This window comes from Talpa occidentalis, unplaced genomic scaffold (genome assembly GCF_014898055.3).
Source record: "Talpa occidentalis isolate TD23 unplaced genomic scaffold, MPIMG_talOcc4v2.1 talOcc4.8, whole genome shotgun sequence".
Classification (NCBI taxonomy): domain Eukaryota; kingdom Metazoa; phylum Chordata; class Mammalia; order Eulipotyphla; family Talpidae; genus Talpa; species Talpa occidentalis.
Window position 1 is genome coordinate 42898772 of NW_023605194.1, and position 20490 is coordinate 42919261.

General features: G+C 51.4%; 1 protein-coding gene across 6 annotated transcripts in view; it reads right to left on the reverse strand.

Moving 5' to 3' along the window:
- CDH23 (cadherin related 23) overlaps nucleotides 1-20490 on the reverse strand; it is a 381721-nt gene that overhangs the window by 96937 nt on the left and 264294 nt on the right. For all 6 annotated transcript variants that reach the window (XR_008550123.1, XM_054690753.1, XM_054690748.1 and 3 more), the window contains 7 exons: nucleotides 18680-18796; nucleotides 14873-14985; nucleotides 13515-13622; nucleotides 5895-6084; nucleotides 5430-5575; nucleotides 3056-3275; nucleotides 1251-1403 (listed from right to left, as the gene is read on the reverse strand). Coding sequence is in view for 5 of the 6 variants with exons in the window: in XM_054690753.1 (XP_054546728.1) it covers nucleotides 1251-1403; nucleotides 3056-3275; nucleotides 5430-5575; nucleotides 5895-6084; nucleotides 13515-13622; nucleotides 14873-14985; nucleotides 18680-18796 (1047 nt within the window). In the remaining variant the exon portion in view is untranslated. The remainder of the gene's footprint in view (nucleotides 1-1250; nucleotides 1404-3055; nucleotides 3276-5429; nucleotides 5576-5894; nucleotides 6085-13514; nucleotides 13623-14872; nucleotides 14986-18679; nucleotides 18797-20490) is intronic.

The following is a 20490-nucleotide window of genomic DNA, read 5'->3' on the forward strand; positions in this document are numbered from 1 at the left end:
GAATGTAAATCTGAGAATCCTAGGGCAGGAGGGTTCTCAGCAGGTCAGCAGGAACTGACCACTTTGGGATGCTGGGAAATCATCGTGGGGGCTGCCAGGTACTCCCTCGTCCTTACAGAGTTTGCCCCTGGGGAAAGTGTCCTGAACCCAAGCTTCCACTATCTGCTCCCCAGTGCCTGAAGCACCATTTGTAAGAAAGGACATGTGCCTGGGGGTGGAAGGCTAAGACACAAGTAGTGTCGTGGGGAAGGGAGGCTGGTGCATGTGGGGGTCTTGGAAACAGTCTTCCCCAGGCAGTCTAGAGGCTCAGTCCATGAGGAGCTGGCCTGAGGGTGCTGGGACCCTTCAGGGATTGGGGGGGGGGGTGCCGAAGAACTCTGGAAAGGAGCAGCTGGGGGCTGGGAGGTCACCTTGGCAGCAGTAATCTGTGAGCTCAGGATTCCTTTTTCTAGGGGGAGAGGCAGAGGCAGGCTGGTGTGCACACTGTGGGCAGGCACGAACTCAAGTGCATGTGAGCATGTGTGTAATGCGACTGCAGGTAGGCCACTGACAGAACTCTGAGCCTATAAAACAGCCAAGGTGGGGGGCCTGATGAATGTGAAGGAATTGCCCCCACCACAAGCACCCCAGCACCTCAAGTGTGTCAGGGCCTCAAAAATGCTGGGAAGTGTTCTACCCAGCAATGACAAATTCACCAATGACAAATTCTATCCGGGAATGACAAATGCACCTGCCACCTACCAAGCTCACCATCAGGGAAGACATCACCCTGTTGAGCCAGGAGGATGTGGCCTTATAACCTCTCTCCACAGCTCTCCAAGTGGGAGCTACTTGATACTTTTGAGCAAAAGTCATTTTATTTGGAGCAACCCAAGCCATCTGCTTCTAAATAGATGGGCATTCTCCTCGTGAGTCAAGGGCCCCTGGGGGAGACCAGTTCTCCCAGCCCTGCTCTGTACCCTGCTGTGGGGCAGATTGGGGTGGTGCTCCTGTCCAGGACTCAGTGACCCCACTCCCTCCAGACTGAACCTCCCTAAGTTGCCCTCACCCCCAACAGATTCAGGAGGTCCTCAGAGAGCCAGGCCAGAGGGACTCAGCCACTCGCTCTTGGGAAAAGCTGAGAGCAAATTCTTAGGGCGCTTCTGGTAGAGGCTAAAGCTTGCTGGCCAGTTTGGGCTTCTTCTTTCCCCTATCCCTGGGTGGCTGCACATCTGGAAGGGGCGGAGGCAGGGCTCGGGGGCAGGCAGCACCTGTGATGAAGTAGCTGAGCTCGGCATTGAGGCCCACGTCATTGTCCGTGCAGTTCAGCCAGACCACCCGGAACTCCCGTGGCACGTCCTCGGACACGGAGACGTTGTACACGGCGGGGAAGAAGGTGGGTGTCTCATCGTTCACATCCAACACTGTGGGTAGAGTTGGTGCTCGGGGCTAGGCCTGGCTTCTGCTCCAGACAACCCAGATCCATGGGCAGCGGCTTACGCCACAGTCCAATGCGAAACAAATTTCCTAGGTACCTGTACCCGCTGGCTGTGAGCCGAGGGCCCACACACCTGCCAGGAGAGGATGGGGCTGGCTGGCCCATAGGCCCCCTTCCCAAGGGGGTGGGTTGCTGCTCAGGCTGCCCAAGGGAGGAGAGCAAACCCAGTCTCCAGGATGCGCCTGACAGTGCCAACACCCCATGAGTGTGAAGATGATGACAGTAACCTTTTCTCAGTGCTTCCCATTTGGCAAGCCTGTGCGGCTAAGTGCATCCCCATACAGGACCACTTTGCCCCCTAGAACATCTTCCTGAGGCAGCCATGACTAGACACTGCAGAGATGAGGAGATGGAAACTCAGAGCAGTTGAGTCACTTCTCCAAAGTCACACAGCAACAGATGCGGGGCTGGGTTCTCAGGAAGGCCTGTCATCATACGTGATGGGGGACTGGGGCATGGGTTGGCCCCCTCCTCCAGTTTAATTTCCCTTAGAGCTTTGTTTTTTCAATTTTGCACACCAACCAGGTGCCTGATTTCAGGAAAGTGGGGTTTGGAAAGACCTTCCTAGTGACGTGTCCCACTCCACTTTAACTCCTCTGCCATCACTAGGAGTAATACAGGCTCATATGAGGCTATGGCTTCTGGTGAGCCTTGGAGAAAAATCCTCTGGGGGTCTTTCTGGGAGGGCTGGAGACACCCTTCCTGTCAATCACTGGCACAGAAGGGCAACCTCAAACAGGACCCCAAAAACTATAAGGGACAAACATGGGACCAACAAGATGGAGAATGCCCAGCTCTCTCTAGTCTTCCCTCTCTTGGTCTCAGTGGAGGGTGAATGTTTGTGTCTGTGCTGAGCTAGCCCCCGCCTCGAAGGGAGGCTGGCAGGATCCAGCATGGAACCGAGCCTGTCTTAGAGAGCAGGCCACATCTTGTCCAGTGTGCTATGTGCCTATTTCCCTGCAGTTATTCCTGGTCCTTTGGCAACGGCGCATGCCAATGTCCCAGTGTTGCCCTGAGAGTTTAAGACTCAGCCCAGAGTGGATGATAAATAATAATCCCCCTTGGCCCTGCCCCCAGAGCGTGAAGACAGTGGGAGTTAGTGAGAGGGGCCCCAAAAGAATGAGGACCCTTAGAGAGTGTGGAAGGCCTGCTGCCTTCTTCGTGGGTGCTGCCTTCCCTTGTGGTTCCAGATGTTTCACACACACGGGAGGGCAAGGGGACCTTTACACCCCCACACTAAACTCTGACCTTCCAAAGACAAGGGGCTCTGCAACATCCTCCCCCTCTCTGTCTGCTCAAACTCCCTGCTGTTGCTAGGAGGGGTGGGGGCCCTGGTGGTAGGCCCACGGCTCTTGGGGCACTGAAGGCAGTGGCTAGTGGGGAGAAGGCACTGCTGGCATTTCTGATTCAGAGATGAGGAAGGCTCTGCTGTGCTGCATGGCTCCAGCAAGGCAGCCTGTGCCCACATGGATGGTGGACAGTGGTGGAGAGCGTGGGGTCCCCAGCCCACATTGCACTGCCCCAGAGCCTGTGCCCACAGGAGCAGCACACAGCAGGGGGCTCCCCTACCCCGCTCACCTCGGATGGTGAGTGTGCTGGTGGAGCTCTTGGTGGGTGTGCCCGCATCGCTCGCCACCACCCGCAGCTGATACTCAGCGATGCGCTCGCGGTCCAGCTCGGCGGTGGTCACTACCACGCCACTGCTGCTGTTGATGAGGAAGTCCATGCGAGGCATGCCCACCTGCATGCGGTAGGACACCAGCCCGTTCAGGCCCTCATCCAGGTCGATGGCCACCACCTGAGGGAGTGGAGGGTTTTACATGAGGGGTGGGGAACATCAGGACTGAGTGCAACACTTTGGTGCAGCCAGACATACCTGCTCCCCCCATCCCTTCCCAAATGCTCCCTAAGAGGAGGCAGAGGGTGTCCATGATGTATCTTTGGGGCACCAAGTGGGTCCAGGGTGGGGTGGGGAAGGCAATTTTAGAACAGGAGTCCTGGTCCCCACAGCCTTCCCCCTTCCAAACTCTGCTCTTCTCAGTAGGAAGCCCTCCCAGATTGACCCCAGCTGGCTCTGGGCCCTCTCAACTCTGCAGCGTCCCTGGACACGGCTGCTCAGAGCTGCTGTCACCATCCCCTGGATCATGTGGAGCTCAATCACATAGAATACTCAGTTCATATGACACCCCTCCCTGCTATGTTTTGATTTGTAACACAACAAAAACAAGATGGATCAAGGATCAGTTTTCAAAGCCAGCTGAAGATTTGATTATTGGTTTTTAATAAAGCTATCTGAGGTCATGTGTAAGGGTGTTTCCTCCCAAACCCCTATCTTGATCAGAGAGATCCTAGCTCTCCCTAAGACCCTGATCTGTTGACAGTTTTACAGAAGAGAACTGAAGATATTTGAGATACATGTGTAATAATAGTTACAACAGAGCCTTGGGATTTAAGCCCAAACTCTCAGGACTGAAAGCTGTCGAGGTCATTGGGTCTGATTCACATGCAACAAGCTAGAAAAGAGGGTGTCCAGACTCAGCTTGGGTACTTTCCATGGTGGGTGCTCACTTTTAACTTCTCTGCACACGGCTCTGATCCTTGGAGAAAGTTCTTTTGCACATCCGGCAGAAATTGCTACTGGCTGAGGAAACCCAGGAACTGCCCGGCTCAAGTCAAACCCTTTTCCTATATCCAGGTAAAACACTCCCAGCAACTTCAACCATCTTACAACTTCAAGCCAGCTCCACTGTGAACTCAAAAGTTGTACCAGAGGGCATCTCCTTTCTTTGCTTTCTGCGAGCCCCCAAAAAACAGGCCTACTCTCTCAAGTTCCCTCCTATTTGGGGATGCTGCAGGGACTGACAGCTGTTCCTTGGATAGGGGGTCCCTCTGCTGGGAATCTAGGGAAATGTTCTGCTGGAGAGTTAGAATGCTTCCTGGAGTCTGTCAAAGGCTACTAATCTCCTTTAATAGATGAAGAAAGTGATGTGCAGTGGGCCTGCAGGGAAGTGCCAAGGTTACCCACTCTGGCATGCTGTCAAACAGGTTAGCCCTTTGGCACTGGACCTAGCTGTCTCTCTTATTACTCATGGTAAGACAAAATGAACACGGCAGCTACCATGTATCTCCTGCAGTCTGGTGCCAAGTTGCTTACACGGTCTGATTGAAACCCCATGGCACAGCCAGGTGGGTACAATTATGATCTACATTTCACAGGTGGAAGAACTGAGGCCCAGAGAGGTAAGTCATTTGCCCTAAGTCACACAGCTTACAGGTAGCATAACAGGGATCCATACCCATGTTGCTTGTACTTCAAAGTCCATGATCTTAACCAAGTGTAACTAAAGGCATCAGCTCCCTGAATTGGCACTTTCAGGATCTCCCTGACTAGAAGGGAGATAAAGCAGGATGCAGAGAAACCAGGTTCAAGATCAGGCCTTAGCTCCTCATGGCCACAGGAAATGTGGGTAATTCTCTGTAAGTCTCCTGCAAAGTGGGGAACAGTGCCACCCACTAGGCAGAGCTGCCTTGGGGCTCATGAAGACCATAGAAGAGGGGGTTGCCCATGGAATGAGGGTGTCTGGGCTACATTGGTCTGACCTTCTTTGTATTCCAGAACTACCTACAGGCATAGGGTGTTGGGCCAGACCACTGTAATCAGGCTCTGAGAAGCTCACTTGCCTTCCCAGAAATCTGTCTTTGCCTCCCTCCTCCTGGTCTGTTTCTGCCTTTATCCGTCTCCTGTGATGCATTCCTTCCACCTCTGCAAATCCATCTACCCTTCAGCTCATCTGAAATCCATCTACCCTCCTTCAGGAAGCCTTCTTGGAGCACTGGTTCTCCAAACCTACCCCACCCCCGCAGAGTGCTCAGAACAAGGCCACTGCCCAATTACTGGCTGGTAGGGAGGAGGAGAGGGAGCAGGCCATCAGTTCAGGAAAGGGAAACTCACCTGGAAGACAGAGGCCCCTGCAGAGGTGCCTTCCAGAACCTCAGCCACAAAAGGCAGGTTCTGAAAAGTGGGGTCGTTGTCATTGAGGTCCAAGAGGTTCACAAACACTGTGGCACTGCTGGTGGCTCTCAGAGGGGGACTGCCACCTGGGGGGACCAGGCAGAGGGAAATAGTGGTGTCAGAGAAAAAGGGGACAGGGAGAAGGATAAATGGGGAGAGGCAGGTTCAGTGATCCCCCCATCCAGGGGACCCATCCATGGAGCAGCATGGGTCATGGCCCCTCCATCTCCCTCTGCCCTGAGGTTGCTCTGGGGAAGGCGGTCACAACTGGGGAGTGGGTGCTCTTAGTAGTAATGACCCGGCCCTCCTGTGCAGCTGCAGGACGCCTAGAGGACAAGCCACAGGGGAAGGTTCCCAGCCCGAGAGTCATGCAGCCCAGATGTGCGGGACTATGAGGGCACATACAGTCAGTGACAGAAACTATGATCTTGCGCATCAGCTCTGCCTCGAGGGGGTCAGGGTTCTCCCGGTCCAGCATGATGTGGGTGGTGCGGATCTTGCCCGTGCTGCTGTTGAGGCTGTAGAACTTGTTAGGTGGCTCGATGCTGTACACCAGCGTGCCGTTCTCCCCCAGGTCTGGGTCCATGGCCACCACCTGCCCAGGAGGAAATGGATGCGTCCACTGATCCTAGCCTAGGAGGGAGTCTCTATGCCCCAAGCTGCCTGTGTAGTTGTCTGGGTTCACATACTGGACCTGTACCCCACCTCTTGGGAGCAGGAGGCATCCTGGCTCAGCCCCAGGAAGCGGGCATTCCCCTGGACCCAGCAGAGGAGTCTGATGAGGTTAGAAGACAAGAGGTTCAGAAGACAAACCAGCAGAGAAGTCTTGGGCTCCTTGGCTTCTCCATCCCGTCAATTTTGACCTTGGGTAAGGGCCTTCCCCTATTTAAGCCTTGGCCTTCTGATCTATAAATCAGGGGGTGGCTACTCTGACTGGCGGTGAGGACCCCACCAACCAGTGCATCTGACAGCCCTGGGCACATGCTGGCAGGGAGCAGGTTCCCAGCATCTCATAAACACTGATCTCTTTCCACATGCCAAGTCAACAGCTTTGAGGGTGGACGCCTAGAACTTTATTTCACAGATGAGCCTCAGTGAGTTGCCCAGGGTCTCCTAGTTAGTAAGTGGCTCTGGGTTCTTCCAGAACCAGCAGGCAAATCTTGATGCCCTTCGTTCCAGACATGCAGGGTGACACGTCCATGCAATTCTGGGAGATCAGGAGGCCCCAGCATGGAGTTATTCAGGGCGTGGGCTGGGGGCTCTAAGCCCTTGAGTCAGCATTTAGAAGGGTTTAAAAGCCTAAATGTAGGAAAATGAGTTCTTCCTCATCAAATCCTTTCTTCTCTCCTTTGGAGCTTTTGACTATAAAGGAATTTGAAAGGGATGAGGCCTCTGTGAACCCAGGGATGGCAGGGCCTGGGGAGGGAGCCGGAGACAACCCGTCCAGCTTGGAGGGTGGGTCCCAGCAGGTTGGGGCAAGCATGGGGCTGGGATAGAGGGAGGTCAGGGGAGGGAGAGGGCTGAGTCTCCCTGGAGGGGTGGAAAGTCATGCCTGAGAAGGAGGGTCTTAGAACGGGACCCCAGACACTCCGGCCCCTTTACCTCTCCAGCTCTTGGTCTCCATTTGTAAACCCCACCCATGAAGGGGTCAACCTCAGTGCCATCCTAACCTAGAGGCAATAAGCTCTATGGCCCGTTCTTTCTGAGGTACCAGTCCCCAGATCTGTAGGGAAGTTCTCTAGCATCTGCCTCAGCACTTGAGAGGCACAGGCCAGACTCAAGGTCACGCAGCACCAGCTTTGGGCTAACCCAGCTCTCATGAAGGATGACTCTTTGGGTCCAAGGACAGCAGTGGGACCTGCCCCCAGCCCACCTGTACCTCAGGGGCCCCTGTGGCACCAGAAGTAGACAAAATCAATGGGGGTGGCCACTGAGGTCCCCAAGGCCCCATCAGGTCAGTCTCATTTTTTAACTCCTGGACAATCAGTGATGACAGCCTGGCCTCGTCAGCTCCTTCATCTTACTTGATGTGGGGACCTTTGTGCTTTGGCAGCAAAATCTGTCCCTTCTCTGGCTTAATCCCTAGTCAGAGGTGTCTCTGGGGCCACCAGACCAGAACAGACAGATGGGCTTCCCTAGGCAAGGACTCCCATCTGTGCCCGGCCCAGGGAGGCCAGGAAGAGAGGACGATGCTGGCACTGAACCCTGAGCCACGAGGGCCCCCTCCCCTCCCAGCTTTGCTCCACTAAGGGGCAGGGATGGAGGAAGGCCCCAGGCTCCCAGGCCAGACGAGATCTCACTGTGCTGTAGGCATGCTTCCTTGGTTTCCCCAGCCTCTGTATTGAGGACCCAATCACCCCCTGTATAACAATAGGAGTCAGGGCTCCCAGACACTGCAGGTGCAATTTCAGTCAGTCACTCCGCTCACAGACTAAGGAGACCAGCGACCCTGTACTGCTACAATGCTTCTCTCCATGGTTTGAGAAGGGAGACATTTTTAATCTCCATTTTTCTGGATGAGGAAACTGAGGTACAGAGCAGTTAAATGAACTGTTGCCAGCTAACATGCTATTGCTGAACTTGGTGAAGCCAAGTACATGGAGGGGGGCTTCTCTTTTCTCTCCACCCTAAGTAAGTCCCCAGGGAGGCTGCTTCCTGGTAACCCAGGATGGAGAGCAGGCACTGATTTCTGGCCTCTTGGCCCCCTCCTGTTACAGGGAGGGTGGGGGCATGAGAGAGGGCGGCTGGCTATGACCCCCTCCTCCAGGCTCCCTGCTGGGTGATTTTGTAGAATCTCACCACTTTCCCTTCATTTATTCCCATTTCATGCTCGTCATTTTTCTTCTGGCCTGACGGGGAATAATTCTCTCCCTCCCCCCTCTCCTTTATTTTGTTGGAGGGCTTTGAAAGGCTCTAAATCAATGCCCATAAGCCAGGTCCTTGAAGGAGGCTGCAGAGCTAGGAGGGAATGCTGGGTCAAAGTCTCAGAACGGGCAACTCCTGAGCTTAAGCCACTGTTGTCGGGGACGCCTTAGGTGCCCAGTGCACATACAGACCCACACGCCGGCTGCGCAGGTACCCAGATGCAGATACACGAAAGTCACTGGGACCCCTGCCACTGCCCCGCCCCTCAGACTCCAGGGCTGTGGCCCATGCCCTGTTGGTCAAGGAAGACCTGACCAGGCCTGGCAGAGATGGGGAGCCAGGGTGGGTGGGGAAGAAATGTGAACAAGTCTGCAACAACTTTCACTCGTGAATATTGGAACACTTGCAATATTCCTGGCATTGTGCTAGGCACTGGGGTTCAACAGTGAACAAGACAGATGTGATTCCACCAGGGGAGAAAGACGACAACAGCTGTCATATTTTTGGCAACAATGGCACTCATGTGTGCCAGTACTTCATGGTTTTTGGCTCACTAAGTACTGACCACAACTCTATCAGGTGGGGACTCTAACGATCCCCAGGTGAGAAGACTGGAGCTCAGAGAGGTCAAGTAACTTGCCCAATGTTACACAGCTGGTATATGGTATGCCTGCGATTAGAGCCTAGACATTTTGCACCAGGGGCTGCTACATTGCCTCTTAGTGAGTGAGCAATGAACAGACTGATAAACACAAGTTGTGGGAAAGAAACAGAATGGAGAGGGGGCAGAGCTACTTTTGGCAGAGTAGTCAGGGAAGACTTCCTTGAGGAGGTGTCATTTTAAGCTGGGACAGATGAAGGAGCATGAGCCAGCCATGGGAAGAGCAGGGGTGGGAGTAGAGAAGCATACTCTGGTGGGAGGGAAGAGCCTGTGCAGAGACTCCATGGTGGGAGTTTAGTGGGTTCAGCAAAGTAAGAGGCCAGTGTTTATGTCGGGTTGTACATGGAAAGGCTTGTGGATAATGAATCAGAAGGTAGATCAGCTCCCATTCAAATATCACCTCCTCCTGGATTCACCTCTAGGGTAGCTGTTCCCTCCTCTGTAGTCGCCTGTTCTCACATATCAGCCTTAGCCCTTACCCAGGGCCATTGTCAGGTTTTGAAGAACCTGACAATGGCATTACAATGCCATTGGGTACTCTCAAAGGCATTAAAATGTACATATATATGCATACGTACATTTCATTGCTATCAAATTTAAAAGAACTTTTATGATGATCCTTTTGAAATTATTTTGCTAGGACAAAATTCCATTAACGCTTGGGCTTCGTGATATCTGGTTTCCTGGCAATCACCACACACATCTGGTCTCCCAAGAGGGAAAATGGTGAAAGGAAGGTGCTGGGGACAAGGTGAAGCCTGTGGAACTTGAGGGAGGGACCTGAGCCTTGTCAGGAAAGTACGGCTCTCCTGGGTGCGGGGGAGAGTTCTGAGGTCTCAGGGCAAGTGTGAAGGATCCTGTGGGCTTGTAAGTGTGGCACTGACTGTTGCTTTCACACAGGATGAGATGGGAGCTGGTGGTTTAAGCAGAAAAGTGAAGAAAACTCCCTGAAGGCAGAGGAGAGCCTTGGTACTTCCTGTATTTCTGAGCCTACCAAGTTTGGGCCCAGCATACAAGTAGGTGCTCCCTGAAGGTGTGCTATTTCTGGGGAGTATGGAGGTGCCGGGAAGCAGGTCCCTGGTTCATTATCCATACCTGCTCACAGCTCAGAGAGATCTGATCAAAGGCTGGAGACTTGGAGAAGGCCACTGGGGACCTGATCTGGGGAATAACCAAGGCCAAGTACAGTCCCAGGATGGCAGACCCTTTCTTCCAGGGACACCTCCCTCACGTGCCCTTCAATTTCCTCTGGGAGGAATTTTAAATAACAGAAACATAAAACAAAGGTAAAAGTAGACCAGGCAGGGGTTAGATGTGGCCATCTGCCCCAGGGCTTGGGGTCTCCGACTGGGGTTTTTCTGGGCTACAAACCAAGTGCCCACGAGGTGGCAGCAGAGAAGGCCCATCAGCTTTAAAGCCCTAAAGAGGGCCCTGGAAATTGCCTAGGTTAGTGGTTTCCAAATCTGACCCTGGGCTGGAAGGAATTCCTTCACCTTGTGCTTGGAAAAATCATAGGTTCCAAGAGAAATTAAGAAGATAACCCCATTTACAATCACAGCAAAAAGGATGAAATACCTGTGTGTTAACAAAGGCGGTGAAGGACTTAAACACTGAACATTGTAAGACATTGTCAAGAGAAAGAAGACACAAAGAAATGGAAAAAAACTCATGTTTATGGATCAGAAGAATAACATTGTTAAAATGGCTATGTGTCAAAAGCAATTTTCAGATTCAAAGTAATACCTATCAGTACCCCAATGACACTTTTCAAAGAAATAGAATAAACAATGATACAATTTGGATGGAACCACAAAAGGCTCTAAATAGCCACAGCAATCCCAAGAGACTGTAAACTATACTACACAGTGACAGTAATCAAAATTGTATGGTATGGAAACAAAATCAAACATAGACCAATGTAACAGAATAGAGAGCCCAGAAACAAATCCACACAAATATGGAATGTTAATCTTTGATGAAAGAGCCAAGGCCATACAATAGAGAAAGGAAAGCCTCTTCAACAAATGCTGTTGGGAAACTTGGAAGCTACACGCAAAAGAATGAAACTAGATCATTATGTAATTCCATACATAAAAATTCAAAATGGATTAAATTCTTGGATATAAGACCTGAAACCATAAAATACATAAACATGGTTAATATGCTCCTGAACATCAACCACATAGATGCATTTGGGGACACAAACTCCAAGCAAGAGAAACAAAAACAAAAATAAGCAAATGAAACTATATTGAAAAGCTATTGTGCTATTAAAGAAACTACCACAGAAACAAAAAGGCAATGTATAGACTAGAAGATATTTGCACATCACACATCTGACAAGGGCTTACTTTTCAAAATATATATTTAAAAAAATATAGATAGCTCAACAACAAAAAGACAATCCAATCAAAAATTGGGCTAAAGACCTGAATAGACATTTCTCCAAAGAAGATATTCAGATGGCCTATAGGCACTTGAAAATATGCTCAATATCACTTATTATAAGGGAAAAGTAAATCAAAACTACTGTGAGACATTACTTCATTCTTGTCAGAATGGCCCATATCAAAAAGACTGGAAACAACATATGTTGGCAAGGATTTGGAGAAATAGGAACCCTTATCCACTGTTGGGGGAATGCGATTTGGTAGATTCTCTGTGGAAAATGTTATGGAGAGTCCTAAAGAGAAAAAAAAAAGTGATCCAGCAAAACCACTTGATAGAATATGAAAACACTAACATGAAAAGATTTATATACACCTATGTTCATAGCAGCATTATTCATAATTGCCAAGTCATCGAACCAACTTAAGTACCCATGGTTGGATGAGTAGGTAAAGAAACTAGAATATATACTCAGTGGAATGCTACTCAGGTATTAAAAATGATGAAGTAGTACCTTTTGGGACAAAATGGTTGGATCTTGAGGTGGTTAAGTGAAATAAGCCAGAAAATGAAAGATAGTTACCAGATGGTTTCACTCATTTGTGGAATATAAATAACCAAAGAGAACAAACTGGTAGAACACAACAACAAATTCTTAGACACTATGAGAAATAGAACGGTTATTAGAGTGGATTGGGGGAGGGAGGGAAGGATAGTGAGAGAAAGTGGTTGAATATGAGCGCTGGGGCTTTGATGGAGGTGAGTGAAGCATGTGCTCATATGAAGGTGTAAAGTTGTGCTCCCCAAGTCACATAGTTGCATAATTGATGGACAAAAAACACCGGAAGATTAAAAAAAAAAAAACCCACAGGTTGCAGATGCCCTGCCCCCACTGGAATCTCTGGAGGGGTCCCACCTACCAGTTGAGAACCATTTAGACATTGAACACATGGAAAGGAGAACAGAACACCCTCCCCTGTACTTCTAGGTCGGCATCCTCTGCCCCTAGACCCTGGTAGATGTCACTACTGGGTGTGGCTCTGGAGGTCTGGGGGGTGGGGAGGCATCAGTCCAAGGATGCTGGGGCTCAGGGTGGGGCAGCCTTCCTGGGAAGCCCGATGTAGAAGTGACATCCCTTTTCCCAACCCACACAGTTCTCAGTACCTGGGCCACCTGTCAGGATACCCCTGAGTCAGCAGAGTAATAAGGGTTTGACCAGGTGCTTTCAAGTCCTGGCCCTGCCTCTTACTAGCTCTGAGGCCTTAGACTCTATGACTCAGTTTCTTCCACATACAATGGGAGCACAATCCACCTGCCATGTGAGATTATGACAAAAATGAAAGAGAATCCATGAGAACAGAACAGCGCGTGGCTCATCCCAGACATTCAGTAAAAGGGGTTGCCTAGGGCTGTCAGGCTCATGTCCATCACAGGGTTGGTTGGGTGGCTGTGGGGCTGGACATTTGGGGAAATGACTCTAAATGAGGCCAAATGGGGCCAAAGAGGAGGGGAGGAGAATGGCTCATGGCCATGAATCCTAGAGTATATCAAGGCAGGTGCTCAGCCCTGGTTTTCTGGCTCCCTCCAGATGCTGGTTTCCATTCTGGACGCACCAAGGTTTTAGTCAAGCCTCCTCTCCTCACCCCTCGTCATATCCCTACAAGCAGCACTTCCACGTGGATGCACGCAGTGCCCACAGGGGCTTGTGCAAACCAGACACATTCCACGCCAGAACTTCAACCCCCTGGGGCCAGCCTGTGGGGTGCTGACCCAGGCGATGACTGCAGTGAGAGAAGCAGGGAAGGGAAGGAGCTGGGAGTCCAGCTGAAGCTTGTGGAATTTGAGGAGGGGATCTGAGCCTTGTCAGGAGAGGGGGTTCTCTTGAAGGGGAAGTCAGAGTCCCGGGACTACCAGACTAAACCAGTCCCAACTCCCTTGGCTGCCTGTGCCCAGTGGCAAAGCCTGAAGCCCAAGTTCCCTGAGAACTGGGGGGAGGGCCTTTTGCTCTTAAGAGAGCTTCTGAACCCTGCTCCAACAGCTGGCTCACATGGGAATGGCAGACACCCCACAGAAGGGCAGTCCAGTGGTTCGGCTGTTCCAGCACCACTTACCGTGGTCACGTCAGAGTCTGGAGGGGTCATCTCCACCAGATTGATGTAGTAGGGCGCGTCCTTCCAGGTGGGGTGGTTGTCATTGATGTCCAGGAGAGTGATGTTCACCTGTGAAGCCACAAGTGGTGCTGGGGGATGTGCTTAGCTGAGCTGTGCAAGCAGGGCCCCAAAGTGGATACTCAGCTGCCTGGGGGCATCTTGGTGTGAATTCCCCCAGTCACACCCACTTTGGGGGTCTCAGGGCAGGTCTGGGCTTTCAAGGACAGGGAGAAGTCAGATGAAAGGATCAGAAGAAATGACCCCTGAAATCCTTCCTGTGACCTGGGACTTCTCCCACCCCATTCCTAGAATGGCTGAAGATAGTTGACAGGATGGGGGAGGTACAGAGGTGTGAGGTCTGGTAACATCCCTTGAGCTTCTCAGTCATTTTCAGCTATAAGCCAAGCAATTTCTCTGCTCACCTGCCACCCAGGTAAATTATTTATGGGGCTCTAAATCCTATTAGCAGGGGCCTCTCATGACTGAATAGGACACTGGGGATTTTTTTGTCAAGTCCCTGGTCAAGTGATACCAACTCCCGGGTTGGGCAAGGGTAGGAGCAGCAGCTCAGGTGTGAGCCACTGAGAGAGGTCAGGAGAGGGAGCCTGAGGAAGGAAGGGCCAAAGAAAGCAAATGAAAATCAAGGAGAGGAGGTAGCTGGAGTGACCTGTCAGCCCCTCTTCCTGCTTGCTCTCCCACAGAGGGAGAGTCTCACCTTCCAGTCTCTTCTGTAGTCAAAGGCTCAGCCAGCACTCTCAAATGTCTTTCCTCTGGCTTCCTACTCTCCGAGGCACCTCATGGGGGTAATAAGATGGAGGATCTGAGCCTTCCTGGGTCCTACTTGATCATGGTAGGGTCCTACTTGATCATATAGGCCTCATTTCTCAACACTAGAAAGGTTGGGGTGAAGGGTTAGAAAGTCTCCAGGGTTCCTCCAGGGCCCTGCTTCCTGCTCTATGCCACAGACAGGAATACCTGTTCCTGTTTCTTGGTAGGTGCCAGGCAGTGAGGAGCTATGATGTCCATATTATCTGCCACTTACCCAGCTGGTCTTTTGAGGGCAAGAGAGAAAACATTTGCTTTTTCTGGGTGACTTCCGATGTCCCTGGTGGGAATATCTTTCTGCCCACAACCACAGTGATGCCAAGGGTATCCTTGGCTATTGGTAGCTGCCACCCTCACCTCATCCCCACAATGCCTCACACTGACTCAGGACACAAGTGTCCAGGGCCATAAGAGATACAACCTACAGATGAGCTGGGGAATGAAAGCCCAATCAGCAAGTGGGGAGTAGTGGGTGTGCCAAGGGGGACACTCACAGTGGCAATGCCAGTCTTCTGGTTGTGGCCCACACCCCCATCCACTGCCCGGACGATGAGGATGTATTCGGATTTGGTCTCGCGGTCAAGAAGGGAGGTGGTGGTAATTTCACCTGCAGGAGAGAGGGTTTGGGTGGGCCAGGGAGAAATCAGTGGAGGGGGAGCGAGCGAAATGAAGGGGAGGGAGAGGAAAGGAAAGAAGAGAGCAAGAGTATGAAAGAGACTGGCAAGATGAAACTGTGTGTTGGGGGCTGGAGGTGGTGGCGGTGAGGGGGTGCTCATGGAGGGAAAAAGGGATTGCACCCTTACCTTAAGAACCAGAACCCCAGAGCTGGGCAATGTAGCCACATTATGAGGCAGTATTTTGGGTGAGGGAAATCTGATACCATCTTACACCAGTGAGAAGTAATCCGGACTGTTTTTGGAGTTACAAGGGTGAGCTGACCTCAAGCCCGATGACAGAGGCTCTCTCGTTTAGACCTGGGACATCATTTTACTGGGATCCAGTTACTGAAAGGCTCTGTGCCTTGCTTTCCTCCATTGGTCAAACAAGAAGCCCCACTTAGAGTGTTGTGGGATTCATTTAGTTAACATCATGGAAAATATAGAATAGTGCTTTGTACTTTTATTCATGTAGCCACAGAAAGACCAAGTCACATGTCCTAACTTGTGACTCATTACTGGACAGTTGAACCTATAGTGTGTTGAGAAGAGCTATAAAACAATTTAATTATCTTGTGACTAACAATTACATCGCCCTAATTTTTTTATGGAGGTAATATTGGTTTACATTGCTGTTTGTGTATTAGCAGTACAGGGTCCCCCTTCAGGTGCTGTTACCACACTGCACCCTGCACCAAACCACCCACAATCCTTCACCATGGTCCACTGTGCACCCCGCCCCACTTTGTTCTCTCCGCTCCCCACCACTCCCCCTTCTAGTAGCCTGGGTCCTATAGTCAGGTCTCAAGGGTTAGTTTTCAGTTTTATCCTTGACTTTTTTTTTAGTGTATAATTTTTTTAGTGTATAAACAAATTATTCTATTAAAGATAAGCATTTCAATTAGGTCACAATTGCTGTCAGTCTGTTTTGGCTTTTCTTTTCATTCTGGTGTCACTGAGCTATGGAAGTCACCTGCAGCGGTGTGGGGCGAACTGACCACTGGCTCCCCCAGAGGGAGAAAAAGGCATTCGTCATCGCCACAGTGTCAATGCTCCTACAGGGCCTGTTTCAAGCCACCAACTTGATGGCCCTGGACTTGGGAAGACATACAGACACCTGGCTCTCATAAGCAGGTGTCAGCTCGGATCACGGCCTCCCTACACCTCAGCAACAGCCATCTAAGCTCTGGCATGCACCATGGGAAAGAGCCTGCCAGACCTGAACTCTGATGATGGCCCTTTCCAGATGCTTGGTCTTTGGAGAGTTAATTTCTTTGAACTTTGAAATGCTCATTTCCTCCCAATGGAGAGCTAGAGCTCTCGAAGGGCAGGGACTGTGTACTAGAATCCTTTTTAGCCTGAGCTGTGTGGACCCGGGCAAGTTACTTAAATTCTCTGTGCTTGGTATACTCTACCATAAAATAAGGGAGCTGGGCCAGATGTTACCCAGAGCCTCTTCTGCCCTGACATTTCCCTCCCCGATGCCTGGCCTGTCCTCTGGTCTGTGTAGGGTTGAGAAAGGAATTTGGGGTGGGGTGAAGGGCAGTGAAGGTGCAAAGGCTGGGTCTGAAAGTCTGGCAAAGGTCTGCCCACTCCTTGCTGGGGTGGTGTCAATTAATTGGCAGGGCGAGGAAGAAATTAATCTCTAAAAAGTTTTAAACATGAACTTGTCGGCATGATAGATGGCTCCTCCTGTCTGGGAAATTAGATCCAATTAAGGCCACCTTTGTGAGCAGCCCTGGCTAATTTGACCGAGGAGCTCGGAGGAAAACACTTCCACCTTTGGAGCTGAAGGAACCATGCTAAGGCAGCAAGAAAATGTCTGGGTCATTATTAAAGGCCCCAGGGTGGAGACGGGGTACCTGACTGGGGAACTGAAAGGTCAGTATGCCCGCCACGGTATCTGGGTGGAGGCATGTGGCTCCAGCAGGGCTTTATATAAAGCAGTGTTGAAAGCTCAGGCTCTGGAGGTAGAAGTTCAGGCTCTGCAAATCTTTTGTCTAGTGACTTAGCCTCTCCTGTGCCTTGGTGTCCTTATCTGGAAGATGGAGAGCACCTGCTTCACAGTGGGGAAGAGGCTGAATGGAAGATGCCGGGTGGAGCACTTGGAGGAGCATGGAGCACTTGGCTAATGAGTTAACAATATGATTGAGCCCCCTGGAAACGTGGGCTCATTGAGGGCAGAAGCTCCAGAGTGCAGGGAGGAAGGCCCCCATTTTGTCAGAGGTGGAACGAGGGGCTTGGGGAGGCACCAGCCAACTGCCCCCCACCAGCTTCCAGGAAGGAGGATGAAAGAGAGACTGGAGGCAGACTTCGGCCAGGGTGGCATGGATAACTGGGAAATCTAATGCCCCACCAGGCCACTGACCCTCTCTGGCAGGGACATTCCTCTCCTTCCCAGAGTGCGGGAAAGTGACTGCCAGGCTAGGAACTACGTCCCCAACCTTCCTGGCATCTAGGGCGACCAAGGCCTGGTTCTGGCCAAAAGTATGTGGGCGGAAGTGACAGATGTCACCTCTAGGCCTGGACCACAACATCCTGCACACTTCTCCATGCTCTTTCCTGCAGTGACTCTGGAAAAGGGAAGGGGCCTGGGTCCAGAGCCACCCTGTGGAAGGGTGTCTACTGAAATGGCACTGGGCTGCTGCCTGAGTTACAATTTCTGTTGTGTCAAACCACTGAGATTTGAGTTTCCTTTAGTGTCCACATACAGTTCCCTTATGTAATATTGAACTGGTACTTGGAAAAGGAGGTGGGGAGTATTACATGCCCACTAAGCTGACTTTGAACCCTGTGAGGACAGGGCCATGAACCCTTGTCCCTGGCACAGTACCTGGCAGAAAGTAGGTCCCTGGTAACATCTGAAAAAATATACAAATGTATGTCCAGGGGCCTCATATTCCTTCCCAGCTTCGGGCTGAAAAGCCTGGGGTTTCTTGTTGCTTTTTTTTGTCTCCTCCCCTCCCTGCTTTCCCCATCTCCCAGCTTCAAGGAGGAGAGAAAGCTGAAGGGAGACGTATGGAGAAATGAAGAAAGGAGTTATATGGGCTGAGCAGGGCACTGAGGCTGGGGACCTGCGGGTGAAACAGGCCAGAGAATGATGATGATAACCTCACTGGTAGCGCTTGTTATGTGCCAGGGGCCACTCTATGTGTCCTGTACTGACTCATGGAATCCACACAACAGCTCTGATGGGATCACCCTCATTTTGCAGGTGGAGGAACCAAGGTACATACTCTGTTAAGAGGAGGAGCCAGGATTCAAGAATGAGCTCTGCAGCTGGCGGGGGGAGGGGGAGGCGGGGGGGGGGGGGGGGAGGCGGGTGGGGGGGGACAGTTTGGCTCCGGAGAGTAGCATGTTTGTCAGCTGTTTGTAAAACGGCACACATTGGCAATGTAACAGGACTCTTCACCACTGAAAGACATCCCTTAATAGATATATTTATATTGTGATTTTTGGGGGGGGGGGGAGGAATAAAATTAGTAATCTCACATAATCTTTTAGGAATAAAAGCAGGTGCTCAAAGCTGGTTTGCTCCCCCCAAAACCAAGGGTTTTCTGTGAAAAGGAAGAGCCCCAGGGCCTCTGGCAGGTCCAGGGCTGGGGATGGAGCTAGAGGACGAGGTGGAGGGGACAGGGGTCTTACCAGAGCGGGCGTTGATCCGAAACTGGGAGGAGCCCTCCAGGGAGTAGATGATGGACTCCTGGCCGTACTCCCGGGAGCGGTCCAGGTCCGTGGCGTTCAGGAATAGCACTGTGGCTCCTTGCGGGGGACAAGCACAGGAGTGTGGCTCACTCTGGGCTCACAACCAGGCACTGGACCAGCACAGGCCCAAGAGGAGGATGGGGGTCCCGATCCAGGTGGGAAGCCTGCCCTGCTGGTGACTCAGGGGGAGTCGGGCCCAGGTTCCCAGGTTATGCCAAGAAAAGGCCCATGGAAGGGTGCCTGGAGCCCCTCCAAGCTCAACCTCACAGAACACTGCTTCTCCCAAACCCTTCCTGGCAGGCCACCATATTAAATACACTCAAACTGATCAGCTTTTACTTTAGAGTCAAAAAGAAATGAAGTTCCATATTAAATTAGTCTACATTTATTGTATTCAATTTCCATCTTGCTTTATCTTGCTCACAAGGGAAATTTATAAGAGTTTTTATTTTCTCTTTAATGTCTAGCTAAGGCCCTCACCTTCATTTCCATCTCTGTGAAATCCTGAGTTGAGGGGTTAGCCTTTCCAGCTCCCCGGTCAGATCCTGAGAGCAGGGTGTTTTGCAGCTATGGCCCCCTCCTCCCTGCCACCTCCAGGGGCTTTGGACTCTGGTCCCCTCCTGACACCCAATTGCCAATTGTCCCCTCCTGACACCCAATTCTGGCAGGGCAGTAAGGAGGTTCAGTTTGTGAATTTCTAGTCTCTACGCCCAGGATGGAATCCCACAGGTCCTCTGCCAACTGCCTGCACTTGTTTGAGCCTCAGCTTCTTTCTCCGTAAAATGGGTCTAACTATAGCCTAACTTGGGGGATTGCTGGCGAGGCTCCCTCAGGAGGTGTGCAGGCTGGGCCCAGTCACTCTGAGTTGTAGATGTGGTTACTATTGTGTTGATGAATTGATAGTCCCTGGAGGTGGAAGGGACCAGGTAGGGGGCTCTGGGTAAGGTAGGTTACTCTGGTTCCTTTCAGGTGACTGCAGGTTTCTGATCTGACTCAGTCCTGCCTGGAGCAGGAGGACAGGTTTATGGGACTGACACCCCTTTTATCCAAGTCCACTCAAAATGGAAGAGGATTAGTGCCATGATGTGGTCCATCTGTGGCAGAGTCCCTGGTGATGGTGGGGGTACAGGTGGCCACTTCAGCAGGGACATTCTCCAGGGAGTGACTTATTGAGAGGGGGTAAGATGGTGGGCACCAGATGCCAGGAGAGTAACCTAGAGCCTCTCGTAGCAGATTCATAGTGCCAAGGAGGATCTGCCTGACTCAGGCTATCCCCTGGCTTGTCCAGCTGTCCCCTACCTCCAGTTGTCCTTGACTCAGCTATTCCTGGCTCCAGATGTCCCCAGACTCTAGTTGTCTCTGACTACTCTGGCTGCTGCAGTAAATTCCTGACATAGGAGTTTTCCTCACTAGAACATCCCTTTCTGGCTATAGGTGTGAAGCTGCTGGCTTGCCTCGAGGACAGATGAGTTCCCTGGAAGTGGTGAGGAGATGGTAGTTTAGTCCTGCCATCTGAGAAATAACCTGAGGATGACCCTGCTGTTCTGTCCTCACTTAAGAACACACACCATCCTTTAAGGTCACTCCTTGGGCTGTCGTAGTCCCTGGAACCTGTTCACAGCACTGTAGTCTCAGAACTCTGCACACTCATCTTTAATCATTCCCTTCCTGCTAGACTCTAGCTGCAGGAGAGCAGGGACCAGGTGCCCAGTGGAATGTTTACATACAGTGGGTACACCATAAATAGTTGT